The sequence below is a fragment of the Watersipora subatra genome, chromosome 5 (genome assembly GCF_963576615.1).
Source record: "Watersipora subatra chromosome 5, tzWatSuba1.1, whole genome shotgun sequence".
Classification (NCBI taxonomy): domain Eukaryota; kingdom Metazoa; phylum Bryozoa; class Gymnolaemata; order Cheilostomatida; family Watersiporidae; genus Watersipora; species Watersipora subatra.
Window position 1 is genome coordinate 36,339,287 of NC_088712.1, and position 16,199 is coordinate 36,355,485.

The following is a 16,199-nucleotide window of genomic DNA, read 5'->3' on the forward strand; positions in this document are numbered from 1 at the left end:
CCATCTACTGTGAAAGCACTTAGGGTAGCACAACTCCTTTTGAACTAAACACCGTATTAAAGTTTCAAGCATGTAGAATCCAATGACAAACTGAAACAAATTAACTAAACAGTTTTTTTCCACATTCTTTCAAAGAAGGTTTTTTTTAAAGGTAACTGTAGAAACATAATGATTGCAGTACACAGAGTCTGATGGAGTGTTTATATTTGTTATGATTAGAAAACTAATAGTTTTACTATAAAGCTTTTGTTGTTGAAGAGAAGAAGCTTTTTAGCTTCGTCTATATCTTTCATTATGAAAAAAATTCCACCAATGTGTCACTAGAAACTGATGTTCTGGCAGCCATTTCTTAGTTCTCGATGAGTTAGAAGTGCCATCTGTATTTTAACAATATCTCAAGAACTAATTGACCAATCAATTTTAAACTTTGGAATTACGCTTAAAACATATTATGCCCAAAGCTGCTGAAATTTTGTAATTTTACTTGAATGGAAAGAGAAGAAAAACAAAGCCAAACTATGTAGCCGAGTTTACCCAGGCGTAAGACCAGGTGAGGAAACAACTCCTCAAATTATCTTGGGGTGAGATTCCAAAGTGCTAATAACTACTGCTAGATTTTTACTGCTACTAGTAGCTACAGTACTAGTAGTAGAGATGATCTTTTGATCAGATTAGGTAATATTACTATTCTACAATTGCAGCTATTATTCTCATCATCATTACTATTTTCACTAGTATTAGTTGTACTAGAATATTAAAGGCATGTGTCAGCAGTCAGCAGGGCTTCACATGCTATGGTAGGGCTGTACTGTATTTGCTTGTTTCACTGATAATTAGGGAAGTTTTTTAAATCTATCGCTGTTGATTATAGGAAGAGCTCACTCTCATATGCCCACTTATAGTTCAGTAGCAGAATGTTACTAAACAAAATTATGGTTTGTTCTAAAGCGACAACAAGTTTTATACATTAGTGAAAGACGAACGTATCGGTGTTTCTAACTAGACTGTCATCTGATTGGCCAAACTAGAGCTTTGATTCAGGTTTTTTTGTCAACATACAGCAGTAACTCTTATTGGTTGGTGCAAAGCACAACAAAATGAATCGCTAGGCAAGAAAGATACGAACTAAGATATTTTGCTGATTGATCTCATTTCACAAACTTTTGATATTTTATTTACATATCAAGGCAACATAACTCCAAATGCGCTGTATTTAGACAAAACAATTTTGATCGTGCCGTGTTGGAATGTAAAATTTTTGAACCCAGAAGAGATAAAAAAGATTCAAATGTAAGCAGTGGACTTTCCTCATCTCCTATCTTTAAATTTCTAAGCACCAGGAGTTGTGCTTTCATAAATAATACAGAAGACAACTTCTAATCATATTTTGTGTGGCCATTCACTGAGCACTAAGAGAAACAAGCTTGTGAAATGACTTCAGTAAGCACTCTTATCAGTTTTCAATTATCTGGGGCATTTCATTTGGTTTGATCAGAAAGTTGTCTTCTTCCACGTTATAGAGGAGCATGACTCCTTGTTGTTTTTATTATCTTAATCAATGTAAATTCTATCACAATCTTTGCTATAATAATAGCCGGGTCAGTTTATCCATATGTACAAAGCCACGAATTAAGATTAAAAAAAAAGATTGCAACAAACGTGACTTGAACTCACAACATTTGCATTAAATAATATATTACAATATTATACAATATATTATATGATATCTTACATCTTACATATATGTCTCATATATAGTTATATTTTTATATTATATATATAAATATAATACAGTATTATAATGTGTTATTATACAAACTATATATTACTATATAGTGATATATTATTATAAAATATCATTTAATATATTTATATGTAATAATATATTATTGTAAAAACAGTAGCAGCAGCTCCCATTAGCAATTCACAGCATGTCAGGAATAAAAAGAGAGTTGAGCGCTCATGTAAATTTTTAAAAGCTGAAAATTATAATGCATACAAATCTAGAATATATAGAGGTGTGTAGCTACTAAACAACTAAACCCAGCAGAATATGATGACTTGACTGATGTAATTTGATGACACAATTTGATGTACTGTGGGAAATCGCCTCTGCTTCCAAAAAGCTTTTCAATCATACATGAAAGTACTTTATGCGGTATTTTAGTTTGGTAAGTAAAGAGTTGCTCCAGTATCTTTTAAGAGGAGTCACGTTCCATTAATTATCCCTTCAACAACTCCCAAAACTAACAGGTAAATGTTTACATTAAAATACAATGCGGTTTATGTTAAGTGATAACATTTTTAAATATTTATTTTATACAAAGAAATTTAGATTGTATCATTTTTCTACATTTATCGGGCAGACTGCATACTTGTAGCGTGTCAACACTTTCACTGCACTGGTCAACTCTGCATAGTAACACAAAGATTTTCATTTGGCAAAGCTGCATATAAAATGACCATTTTGGAATATCAGTCACTTGAAGGCTGGTATGCATTGGCCTTTCTTCTCTGACCGCTTATTGCTGTTATCATTCATTCAATAACATTCAGTTCTAATATACGGCAATAATTAATTAGCTTTAAATATTTACCCAAGATAAAGTTAATTAAGAATAGGGTGGTGTGAAGTTACACCCTCCCGTCAGAACTATCTGTTATTATATCAAGGTATCAAGGGTGGATCAGTAAATATGCTCATTTAATTGGTTTATTAAAATTAATAGGTCAAATATCTTTACTATGGTAAAAACCGAGTCTGTCTGTTCAAAGCCATGGTTGGAATTTGAGGAAAAAAAGGCTCCTGATAGGATTTGAACTCGTGACCTTCAGCTCTGTAGCCCAACATTTCACTAACTACACCAATCACTCACCTAGCCATGCCTCTGCATGTTTTCTTTGCTGATAGTTTTTCTTAGCGCATTGGACTGCCTAGGTACTAGTTTTAATACCTGACCTTCCATACCCAAATCATATACAGTGTATGTAGTGATTTGCATGCTTCATACACAGTCAGAACTTCATAAACTAGGCCATTTTGGCTTTAGTTAGGCAAACTTCAGAAGAACTCATGTTTTCAATAAACAAGAAACTACTAAAAAAACAGAGTTCACTGTCACAATATTCTATGGTTGCTCAACAAATATGGCACAAGTCAATCTTGTCAAAACTAAAACACAAAGATATTTAGTTAAACTTTTAAAAATACAAACATTGAAAAAGCATATCTTTCTTCTCTCTTTCTGAGATGTTCTAGCAAAAGTGTCTAAAAAGGGGTTGTCCGTACTTGACATATTTCGACACTAGTCCATGCTGATCGTCTTACGCATATTAGCTCTGCTAGTGGCTGTCCAAATTGTGAGAAGTTAAGTGAGAGAGAAAGAGTTTCCAGCTGGTTGACAATTTTAATGAGGAGTACCTTTTGTATGATATATTATATAACATATAGACATATAATATGTTATGTGATTTTAGCATTATAACATAGTGCATTTTATTATGTTATTTTGCATAGCTCCATATTTTATTATAGGCCCCTATTGTTTATTTTATGTTAAATTACGTTAAATAATATGATAATGTTTTTCAGTTAATTGTAATGTATTATATGGTACCTATTTTATTATATCATACTGTATTACAGTGAATTATGTTATTTTGTACTATATTAGCCTATGTTGTTTTTCATTATAATTTAGAGCATTTTAATATTGCACATCAAACTATATTATATATCATAAAATTGCAACAGAACAGCTCATTTTTACTTTGCATAACTTTGAACTCACTTCATTAGAGGTGCCATTCGTCTCTTTTGCTGAAGTTATAGATATTGCCTTTACTATATGCAGGTTTAATGCCTGCATCTCTAATTGGCTGCGATCTCACATCCTGTTTAAGCAAGCAATAAATTCTGTTTTGTTCTCTATAGTTGATGAAGTGCACACTATGTTTCCATGACGCAGGTAATCATGAGTTTTGTGTCCGCAAGACGAAAAAAGTTTTATTGAATGTTTCAAGCTTGAGAAAAATGGAAACGGCACATGAAGATGATACGTAAGAGAATTCAATGCAAGTTATTCTATTTTAGTCATAGTTCAGTCATTCCTGTTTCGATAGCGCGCTGCTAAGTGAGACAAGAGTGAGCCGCTATGATTTCCGACCTAGAGTTCCATAGTATTTTCTTTAACAAGACGCCAACATTAATGCGTAATCTGCAAATGCCCATTAAAACAACGCGGTGAGTCAACGTGCGGACAATTTCAAATCGCGCCGGCCTCGGAATGAAAAGGCAGTGACAGTAAACCCCTGCTTCCTTATATTATAGAAAGGCTTGCCCGGCACAGAATCTCACTGCGTCACGAGCTGCCATCCCGACCTCCCAAGCAATAATCTTTCTTTGTTTATTGAAACAACATCCAATAACAGAATTCCTCCTAGCATTACTGGTCCCTGATTGGATGAGTAGATTACTATAGCCCCACCAGTGCAAAGGTTGTTTGTATGTACAAGAGGGTAGCGTTGTCAACACTCAGATGAGATACAATACTAGCGCACTCAGAAGGGTCTAGTCGAGTACAATTCACTCACTTATCTTGATGCGGCTGTTTGGCTCAACATATCTGTTACACGAAAATCAAAGAATGATTTGTATCACGGTGTAGAACTTGTTTAGTTGCTGTCGACTATTTGTGCCTAAATGGCATCTGGACTAGAAACAGAGAAAAGTGAAACGGGCGGTACTATATCACCGCCTCCTGTAGTCATAGTTACTCCACCGCCACCAAGCAGCGCAGAAAATGATGCTGGGGGTAAGTAGGAAATGTTTTCTAGCTACGAGCTCAATCTGTAGAAACAGGGATAAGAATAAGATACCATGGAACCATAGTGTTAACTTTCTAACTTGGTTTATAGTCATTCATGAGTTTGTCTGTCTGTTCATGGTCTTTGTGGAACTAAGAGAGCTCACTCGGTTTCTCATACTTGGAAAGTCTGAGAAATATCAAAAAATCCAAAAGATTCTGTAAAGATGACAATGCTTTTTGCAGCGCGAATAGATCTTTAGAGAAACTTTGAATCTGTTTTCATTAAAAAAAACAGAATATTGTATTATTGTATAGGATTTAACTGCTTCATATATGGCAGCGAAATTTAAGTTTAATGTTAAACAGAATAACAGTTGTCTTCTAAACCGCAAACATCCAAAGAAGCAGCTTTTTTGGTTTTCATATCTTCATACTGCCATAAAAGTTGTCAGTAACTATAGCAACAATAGTTTGCAAAACAAAAATTACTGTTACTCAATAAATATCTGAATTTAGTTTCTGATACGCTGTAAAATAAGTCTCCTTATTTAGCTGACTCGGTATATTCAATGGCAGTGAAAAGGAATGACATCCAAACTAGCGAGTCATAAATAGTAACACCTAAGATCTAAATAAAATGTAAATATATGGTAAATATGCATAAGGAGGAGTGAACAGTTATACCAACATCGGGGTGAATTGCAAAAATGGAGGTTTCCAAAGAATTTTGACGCGATTTGATTAATTCATGACATTCTAGGAAGTAATTGGTTTGATGACTTCAGGATAACATTGGTGTTGACTAAACCTCCGAAACTACCAGACAACTGGTTGGAAGAGATTCTGAACTGAAATTATCATCATAGCTTTAAACTATAGTTTAGGTATAACAGGTAACAAAAACACAGGATACAGAACAGACATTTACATACAATGTATATCTGTCTGTGCAGGCCTGTATCTATAAATAGATGTCTACAGATATTTATAAATAGACATCTATAGATATCTATAAATAGATATCTATAGATATTTATAAATATATGTGTAGGCTATAGATGTTTATAAATATATATCTATAGATATCTATAAATATATATTTAGATATATAGATAACTATAGATATTTATAAATAGATATCTATAAATATCTATATATATATATATATATCTATAAATAACTGTATATATATATATATCTATATATAGACGTCTATCTAGATATATATAGATATCTATAAAAATTTATATATAGATATCTACATATGAATATCATATATAATATATGTAGGCCTAGATATGTATATATGTTATATATATACATATCTATATGTGTATATGTAGATATCTACAGATATCTATCAATATCTATATCTATCACAGTACGCGAAAGTTTTCTTCAATCCAAAAATTATCGGTTGTTCTGTGAGTAAAAAATCATGAAAAATTAGTTGTTTCTAAAACAAAAACAAAATGACCAGAGTCCAGTCTCAAGAGTCGTGAGGGTAGCTAATTGTTTCTGAGAGATATTGTAGCTATCTGCTAAAGCTAATATGAAATCAAAATCTGGAAGTGACAAGCGTGTTTTGCTAGAGTAGACAGTATCTAGTTTCTAAGTAAAGAAGACATAACGCCGTCAACTGTTGTAAGGAATGTGGCAACATCTGAAGAACAAAGGCTAGGAAGTGGTCTTTTACACAGTTGGTAGGACATTGAGAAGCTTTGAGCAAACTGTTATACAGCCATTTCTAGGGCAGCCTTTGAACTCTGCGGTCAAGTGATGCTGGTTCTTTGATGACTGCCCTGCCTCAATCTTTAGATGCTAGCAAACTCTCTGTCTCCCTAGCTAAAGCCTCTAAGCCGTGTCCAAAGCTGTCTAAACATGTCTTTTGCTTCACCTTATTGGGCCCATTGCAGCAGCAGTACTTCTTCTGGTAGCAGATGACATAGTTAACTCTCCAAAAACCTTTTTATGCATTTAGTAAAACGAGGTATGAAATAGTCTTTACTATAACAGAAGCGGTTTCATTTGTTTATCCAAAGACACGGTTTTAGGTTGGAAAAAAGATTGCTTCACGCAGGGTTTGCACCTACAGACAGAGCACAACTTTCAACCTCCTACCACCCGCACCAATCATACATCATACCAAATATCAAGATTATTGTGCATTTGCTTATTTTCTGAGCTTTATGCTGCCTGATCTCTCCAGGGTACTAGTATATATAATTAATAGTAATTTTGTGTTATTCATCTTTAATTACCGCAACAAACTTTCTGACATGGTAAAAGTAACGCAAAATTGCTTTAAAAAATTTTTAAACTTCAAGCTAAAGAAAACTTACAAAGGAAGGCTATGTCTATTATACCGGTCAATGTATTACAGAATCAATTGTCCATATCGGGCATCGTGTCATGGCTTTATTGCCACCTCAGATTAGGCATGCAATTTAAATGTTTCTTCAAAATGCATTATCTTTATTCTATGTTAGTAGGCATGGTGTTCAAAATAACTTTTGAAATTATTCTTTCATTTTTGCCTTGGAAAATGGGGTTATCACCACAATGAGCATATTACTTCTTGTTTATTATCCAATAAAATCAGTAGTTCCGAACATTTCAACGAACATTTTTACTTTTTTGTTTCTCACAAAAGTTTTGTCATGCTACATGGTCTTGTAGGGTCTGGTACCTTTCAAAACATCTTCAGAATGGAAAACTATACTCATGGTAACTAATTTAACCAATGAGAAGCAAGCTCTATGATATCACACAAATTACCATTTCATACTGTCAGTACATGACTGGGAATCATTTTAAAAATTTAGAAAGTCTCAGAAAGTTTTATCAGAAAGTATCAGCATTTTTCCAACATTTTTGATTGTTTTGTTACGTTTGAAGTGATCTGACTGCCAGGATGTATCAAGATTACAATCAAGAAAGCTTAATCACGGTTAAAGCATTCATATAAAATACATACGACATGATGTCACTTGTTGCTGTCATTGCGGTAGTTGATGTCGTCTATTGCGTTCAATTCACAGCATCACATGTTTTTATTCCGTTGATGTCCTTGCGACTATAAGCGTAATAATTGTACTTTCCCCTGATCTGAGTGTTTTAACTGTTATCAAGTTTTGTCGATTTTAATCTTGAAACATTCTGGCTGTCAGATCACTTCAAATATCAAAAACAATCACAAATGATAGGAAAATACCGATATTTTCTGATTAAATCTACAAAAGGTTTGTGTAGGTTCACTTTAAGAATCAACTAAGCTACGCAGAAGATAGCCTAAGAGTTGAACTGCTTGGTAAAAATACAAAACAAATACCTCTAAGCTTACGTGTTCGGCTTCCTTTTACATTGAATTCTATTCACTAGACTTCTTCATTTAATTAGCTCATTGTGATCACTCACTAAGCTTTTGAGTCAACTGAAAAGCTCTAATTTGAAGAAAACGGAGTCTAAAAGCTCTGCTGTCTGGCCTTTCGAATCTATTATATAACAAATACTACGCGTGACAAATTGACTGGGCTATCCGCTAGCTAAACAGATGCATCTCATGCTTTTTTCATCCATAATCTCTCAAACAATTGAAGTGATATGGTGCGTTCATTGAAACCCTGTAAGGTTGTTCACACAAGCTAATGCCTTTTGTGGTTGCATGAGACTCCTCTCAAACCAGCTGATGCACTCGTACTATGGCCTCTATCATAATATAGATAGCTTTCCAAGTTTAGTGTATGGGTAGTAAACTGACAAACTGCTACTAGTGACCTATTGTCTAGCTTTTTCGCATTACAAAGAAGGTCATATAAAGGTCATTTTTACATAATTTAACTACTCATGTTGATGGTAAAAGCTCCATCATTTTTTATCAATTATCAAATGGTCTGTCACAAATCATAAAATGAACGTTTTCAACTGAATCCAAGACATCACACACTAAGTTTGATGAATTCCAAAGTTATATTGACTGTTAGAGCTGTGTCAAGGTCATGTAAAGGTCATTTCAACGTTGCAAAGTTGCAAAAAAATTAAAAAAAAAAAATTGATTAATGATGAGATTTACTTGACCTATAGCATATAGCAATATCAAAAATTGTTTGTTATTTGAAGTTTTTAACCAGCGTAATTTTTGATTATTATTATGGTTATTCTAAGGCACCATTTAGACAATCACTCAAGGCCAATGTTTTTCTACAGACAACATCTCAACAGCATAAATCTATATAATCATATCGAAACAATTGTGTCGACCTATTTGTTACCAATTTTTGCCGGTACAATGTTGATCTATGATATGTTCACACTATCTACGATAGTGTGAACAATGTTATCATTGACGATCACCAAAGTATTGTAAAATTAACACTGACATACGGAGGCACTATAATATGAGCCGGCCTATAGAAGCAGCCAGTTGTAAAACAATATCATTATTACTTTCGTGTCTAAAAAGAGAATGTAGTCACTTAGATGAGTACAAATACTATGTTAGCAAGACTTGAGTCACCGATTACTAGTTTACAACTAACTGATTTTACAATTTCGTGTCCTGAAAAAGAACATAAACTTGAATTGCGGTAGGTATATCTACTTGACATAGAGATGATCCGTTAGAAGAGTGTCACAAATACAAATGTAGCCTTAGATCGTCAACGATAACAATGTTCAGGCTATCACAAACCCATCCAGTTTACATCAGTGAACAGTGAACAACATAGCGTTTTCATTATACATGTACAAAGCTGTAGCGAAATTGATGAAATGCTAGTCTGGCAGCGACTGTCATAAAAGTAAGTGTAGATCAAGCAATCCGAAACAGCCAATCACCATCTCCGAAGTGGTGCACATTGGTGGATGGTTGGCTAACTATTGGGAAAGTTTGACAGCTGCAATCTTTTCCAGAGCATTCTCGTTGCCTCTACGATGTCATCAGTTTATGGTGAACAGCCAACGAATAATCGCCTAAAGGACATTGTCGAAATATGGCAATTTAGTGTGAACCAGCTTTAAAAATTCTATAGTTAGATTTTGGAAAACTTTACACAAATTGCTTTGACTGTTTCTGCCTATAACGATGTGCGTCGGAGTATCTAGTTTTATAAACTGAAATGTTTGCTGAGTAGTAACAGATATCTTTGTCTGCCCTGCGGTTGTTAATGGGTCACTCAATCTTTGTTTGTTTATGAAAGAGTAGAGTGTAGATACAATGGCTAAACATTAGCCTAGTCAATTGCTTTATTCAGTTAATATAAATGAAAGCACAAATCTGGTAAAACATGATCAAATAGTTCAAGAGGTCGTTGTGAAGGTCATTCATCTGTCACTGTTGCTGACAGCGAGGTATGCTCTAGTGAAGTGACAGGTAACTTCTTTACGGCTAAAGAAGATAAAACTGAGAAATGTTTTGATGCAAGATTCAAAACTCTTTTTTAACCAAAATATTTTGTGAAAAACTGGTGAAATAATTGCATTTTTGAAAATATAGCCTCATCGAATAGGAAAATATTCTGGCCATATACAGGAGGCTATATGAGTAACTTGAGTGGCTTTAGTAAAAAATTCTCTGACAGATTTTTGAATAAACAAGTATCCCTGCAGTCTAGTGTGCCATGGAAGGTCGGCAGATGTAATAACCAGCCACACAATTATACCATGCGATGGCCAAGCAGTCGATTGGTGCAGCCAGCAGAGAGTTAGTCTACAAAGATGAAAGTTGAGGTTCAAATCCCGTTGAAAGCAATATTTTTCCTCACCTCATAGAGTGGCTCTTTGGACAGATGAACAGACAGACACAACTTTTATTATAGTAAAAATTATGATGAATGAAAATAAAATTCGTCTTGAGTTGCTTCGACTAAAAACTTGATACAACTTCATAAAAAATTTCTTTAACTCTTTTACCATGCTTAGCGAGTACTTCAGAAAAAATAGTTTGAGATTACCAGATTTATGACCTTTAGTCAGACTTCCAACTAAAGGTCATAAATCAGTCTCGAATGCTCAAGAACGCAAACTATCTGTTAAAGAATAGAGAAAGCATAATATTATTATGCTTTATTATTCATCTTGAGGTGTTGACTGATGTTCTAAAAAAAGAATCAAGGAGATTGACCAACCAGAAGCTGAGATATAGCCAGCCAAACACAGGTCTACCAAAAAACATAAGTGTTTTAGTAATCATCAATATATGACGTATGAAATCGACTTGTGTGCCATTGGTCAATTAAGCCAACTAATGCGCTCTCCTATAACAATCACGGCGTTTTAATTGGTTTAATCCCTGGAAGTATAGAACAATCAAATTGGGCCTAACAATCATCGCTCCTAGAATTCCGAACCAGTCCCTCTGATGTGTAGATTAGTTTTAGCATAAAATAATTACACGCATCTATTATTTCGCAACATTTCGCTATCTTGCTAGTTCAGCTCAGTTTTGTTGTTCTCCTACTTAGCTTCCTTATTCAGACTCATCTTTAGCGTTGTTCAGATTTTTTAACTATAGCTAATAAATGGAATCAATTAAATCAATCATCAATCTCGGTTATCATTTGGAATTTTCTACAAATTATATTAGTTACATCATTTATTCTATTCGCAGTTATATTATTATTTTGTATAATATGCATTATGAATATTATATAAATCATAAAAAATAATCATAGATAAGATAATAGATCAATAGAAAAATCAAAGCAAAAGTTATCGTTTTCTTTTCTTATAGCAAGAGCAGCACGGTCAAGTTAGTCTTTTTAATATTATGGCTGTAGTGAACTTCCAGTCTGTTAATAGTGACGATAATCATGAAAATCAACTGAATGCTGCAGTAGATACACAGTAGAAGAATGCTACAGTAGATACACAGTAGAAAAATGATGAAGGAACAAAAAGTCCCATTCCTATTTCTTATTCTAAACAAACTGCAACTCGCGGATATCGCATATAGACTATACACGCGCCGTTCGTTGAACAGATGATCTTCGGAGCATATCTGTGGAGATCGAGTTAAAGTTTGAAGCACAATAGTCAAAATCTGCTCTTCTGCTTTGAAAAATCATGGCGAGGGGTTGTGGGCAAATGCCTTTACCACACAATGTTTGGATGATTTTCCTGAGAAACCAGAGCTAGTATGTAAATTATTTACTATCGCGAGAAGCGTTTCACATCTCGTAGCCAAAACAATCATTATACATAACGGCGGTAAGGGTGCGCAACTCCGGCACATGACCATTAAGTCGATTTTATACGTCACAGTTTTCGGGATTTTCGAAGGGTTTTCCTCTGATTCTTTATTAGGTAGACCTGTGTTTGGCTGTCTATATCTCAGCTTCTAGTAGGTCAATCTCCTTGATTCTTTTTTTAGAACATCAGTCAACACCTCAAGATAACTATTAAAGCATAATAATATTATGCTTTCTCTATTCTTTAAATTCAAACTGAAAAGCGCTTTAGACTTCTCTCTGATATGTAAAGCAACAGTTGATATATGCCATGTGTGAGTACACAATCCAGTGTTGCACAGGCCTGATGGTTTCCTAAGGGCACTGGATCTGTACTTGGTAGCTACACAAGACAAAAATGACCACTAATGTTTTATATAAACTTCTTTTAACAATTATCGCATTAAATGTACGGTGTACATTGGCCAATGAAATTATAGACTAGATGTACATTGGCCAATGAAATCATGGATTAGATATACATTGGCCAATTAAATTATATACTTACAGGTTTTTTAATTAACTTTGTTATGTTGACTTAGTTAACTCCACTGCCGTTAAAAAACCAACAGTTGTCAATAAGCAATGCCCTATCACTTCGGATGAGACTATCACGTTGAAGTCTGATGACATCAGGAGCATATGTTGAAGATTTTAGTACCCATGTGACTTGCATGCTGTCTTCTGCTTTATGCTGTCAGGGCAATAAATGCACAAGTTACTTTATCTATGAATACTTTCTATTGTGCTGTTTTATCATTCGGTGAGATATTACATTTGCTTTATGACTTGTAAACCAATAAACCTGATTGAGGCAAGTAATAATGGTACCACCTCGTGGGAAGGTAAAATGTTTTTATTTACCTACTTGCAACAATAGGCTGTTAGCTGCCCTTTAGGTCAATAGCCTAACTCTGAATATATGCCACACAGGTATGACGCCTTAGCGCCTCAGAGCATGGACCTGAGGTAATTTGGGAGTTGTTTTATCATAAATTCCTAAGCCTGGGAAAACTCGGTTTTGGTAGTTTTGCTGTTTTTCTCTTTTTCCAATTCAGCTAAAATTATGAAACTCTGGCCATTTTTTGCGTGAGATGTATTGAGTATAATTCTAAAGTTAAAAATCGATTAAAATGTAAATTTTAGGAATATCGCCAAAAACCCAAGGACACTAAGAAATGAAAAATGGCTGCTGACAGAGCATCAGTATCTAATGACACACTGATTAAAATGTTTAGTAGTGAAAGCTCAGAAATGCTACTGCAATGCTTATTGGCCTTGTTACATGTCAGCATTTTGTAGCCAAACAACGAATAGTACAGCTACAGAAAGAAATATTTTGAATCCACTAAAACATTTGCTGTTATTCAACTCCAAGTATTTTTGGTCTGCGGTTTTTCTCATCATTTGCTGTTCGGCCAAACACTCTACATCCTATGGGGTACATTTACTGCTTTTAAAAACAACAAGAAAGCTTTTAAAACCCGTTGTTGCCAGTCGTATGTGTAGATTTTGCTGGAAGATAGGTTTAAACGTCGACAAATTAGTGTTTAGATACATGGTCATTAATTTCTCTTCTATGTTAATGTGATGGCTTTGGCGAAGGAAACAAACGGCTGAGCTGCAAACTTGAATAGTGCGCGTTTACTTTGGCCAGTAAATATGTCGGGTAAAACCACTTTAAAAACCACAGGCTTGCTTATTCCTTGGTATGGTCTGACCATGTAGACTGACATCCGTCGTACCACTTCAAAACTATGAAAGAAAGTTGATAGAGTTCCAAAGGTTTATCACTTCTCTAGAGTACTTTTGAATGCCCTGTGTTAGCACCCTAGAGAGCATGGTGACTAAGTGGAAAGATTTTTGAGAGTTGAAAAAAACAATTTGAAAATTTGAGAATTTTTTTTAAAAGTTGAATTTAAAAAATGTCTAATTTGGAATTGGGTACGTGATGACCATTTATCTAATAATAGTCGTCTTCATGACATTGTCTTCTATACGCAGCTTTTAGCAATATGTTTGACTCATGTGAACAAATCCAATAACATTTTTAGCATTATCTGAAAGCCTTTTTTGAATGCAAAAGTTCAGTTTTGTAGCCTGAAAACAGTAAAACACTAATAAAGAGGTTGATGCATTGTACTTATCCACCACCATTCAGAGCAACCATGATGTAGACTTGTAGAGCATATCTTCCCGATTAGAGAGGATGTTGCTTACAGAGGTGCAAAAAACATTTTCCATCTCTTCTATACATCAAAAATAAATATCACATCCTGAAAAGGTTTTTTTTATTTGACCTATCTATAAGGAAACACGTTTCGATCAGATAGTTGTAGAGAAGAGGCAAAAAGACAGTCGAAGATCATAACGGTAGTTGTTTCATAATAAAATGATCTATACATCTCGCTTACCTATATGAAAACACATTTTGATCAGATAATGCCATAGAAAAGGCATGAAAAAAGTCAAAGATAAAAAAAAGTTGATTTTTATGCTGCTACGTGAAAACGTTAGACTTTTCTTAGAAAGACCTAATAACATATTGTTTTTATATATTCCGAATATGTCAATGCAGTTTTGAGCTTTTTTTGATTCATTTTAAACAAGAAGTTTTGAGATTGCCTTCATCAGCCCCTCGTCAGCCCTTCATCAGCCCTTTGTCAGCCCCACGTCAGCCCTTCGTCAGCCCTAGGAGTTTGGGCGATGCTACATTTAGGGGAATGCTGGTAGGGCGGTTAACACTAAGGACTTTTGAGCAGTAGTCTGCAGTTCAAATCCTGCTAAATACCATCAAAAAGAGCATCTGGTTTTAGTTGCATCTGGGCATCAGGTTGTTCCTGTGCTTCAATCCAGCACTTAAGCGTGGCAGTGTAGTTGTGAAATAACATGCCAATTTGTTAACAATGGTACATACAACAAAAAGAAACCTTGCTTGACTCAGCTATTATATGCTATCGTGTGTCTGCACCAAGGCTAAAACAATATATTTTGTCAAAAAATTGTGGCCGCCGGCTTAAATTGGAATAAAAAATCACAATTGCGCAGACTTCGCACAAGGTGTTTGAAAGCATCCAGTGAGAGTGAAGAAAGTGATTGAGCCTTGGTATGAGCTTTGTCAAGTTTGACCTGAAGTCATTCAGAGATCAGACATTCTCTCAGGTGCATGAATACTGACTCACTGTAACATCTAATACATATGTGATAACATGGATGAAGGTAGACTTTAGAATAGGTTTGCTAGATAAGATCTGATTTGTATTGTCTAGGTCCGATTGCTCAGTGATTGCCCCCTCCATTAGTAGGTAAGCCTATTGTGAAAAGCCAACCAGCTCAAACAATGCTCCTTTGAAATGAAACATCTGTATTCCATTCAAATACCACAGGTATTGTGGTTGCATGAGTTCATTCGGAGTTATCTTCTCAGAGGTGATAGTCTCTGTGATAGTCTCCGCTGAATATTCACTTTATAAGACTTGACACTATCACTGTGCTTTCATACATCGAATGGGTTCGGAGTTGCCCTCTGCTGACAAACTCGCACTCTACTGTTTCAGCGATTCGGAGTTGCTATATTACTCTTTCCAAAATTCCCGATGTATCCCTCAAAACACAACTTGTTAAAGTAGACTCGCTTTCGGGTCACCTTCACTTTTCAGTTTTTGTGTAGTTAACAAGTTGCCCTAAAAATAAATTATTTTGCTATCTTCATATGATAGCACATAGCTCAGATCATAGCTATATTATAGATATATCATAGACATCATAGATACCATAGCTCAGATCATGCATCATATGATCAACCCGTTCTTGGCATGTAAATGTTAATTTAAAGGTAGAACGTCAAGCAAAAACAGTAGTGGAGAGCTGTTGAACGTTTTCCTAAAAGAGATCCACGTGGTTGTGCGCTGAAATCTTTTTACCTCTTATGGAAAGAGCTTGACAGAGTACTATCGATTCAAATCCATCAGCAGTAAGCGCTTCTCTGATGTCGAAGTACTCTCACAGAGAATGTTTTCACACCAATTTAGCAAAGCGAACTGATGCCGATTGCATTTAGATTTTACGGTTTCTTTGATTCGAAGTGGAAGCAACTCCGATCCCATTAGAAGTTGGAAACATCCTGATTGAGTGCTTCATTGCTCAACTCATAATATGTAAAATG

The 16,199-nt window shown here is 34.8% G+C and overlaps 1 protein-coding gene across 2 annotated transcripts in view; it reads left to right on the forward strand.

Moving 5' to 3' along the window:
• Positions 1-4,633: 4,633 nt before the first annotated feature.
• LOC137396208 (uncharacterized) overlaps positions 4,634-16,199 on the forward strand; it is a 66,606-nt gene continuing 55,040 nt past the window's right edge. For both annotated transcript variants that reach the window (XM_068082379.1, XM_068082381.1), the window contains exon 1: positions 4,634-4,814. In XM_068082379.1, coding sequence (XP_067938480.1) covers positions 4,703-4,814 — 112 coding nt within the window. In that variant the 5' untranslated portion in view covers positions 4,634-4,702. The remainder of the gene's footprint in view (positions 4,815-16,199) is intronic.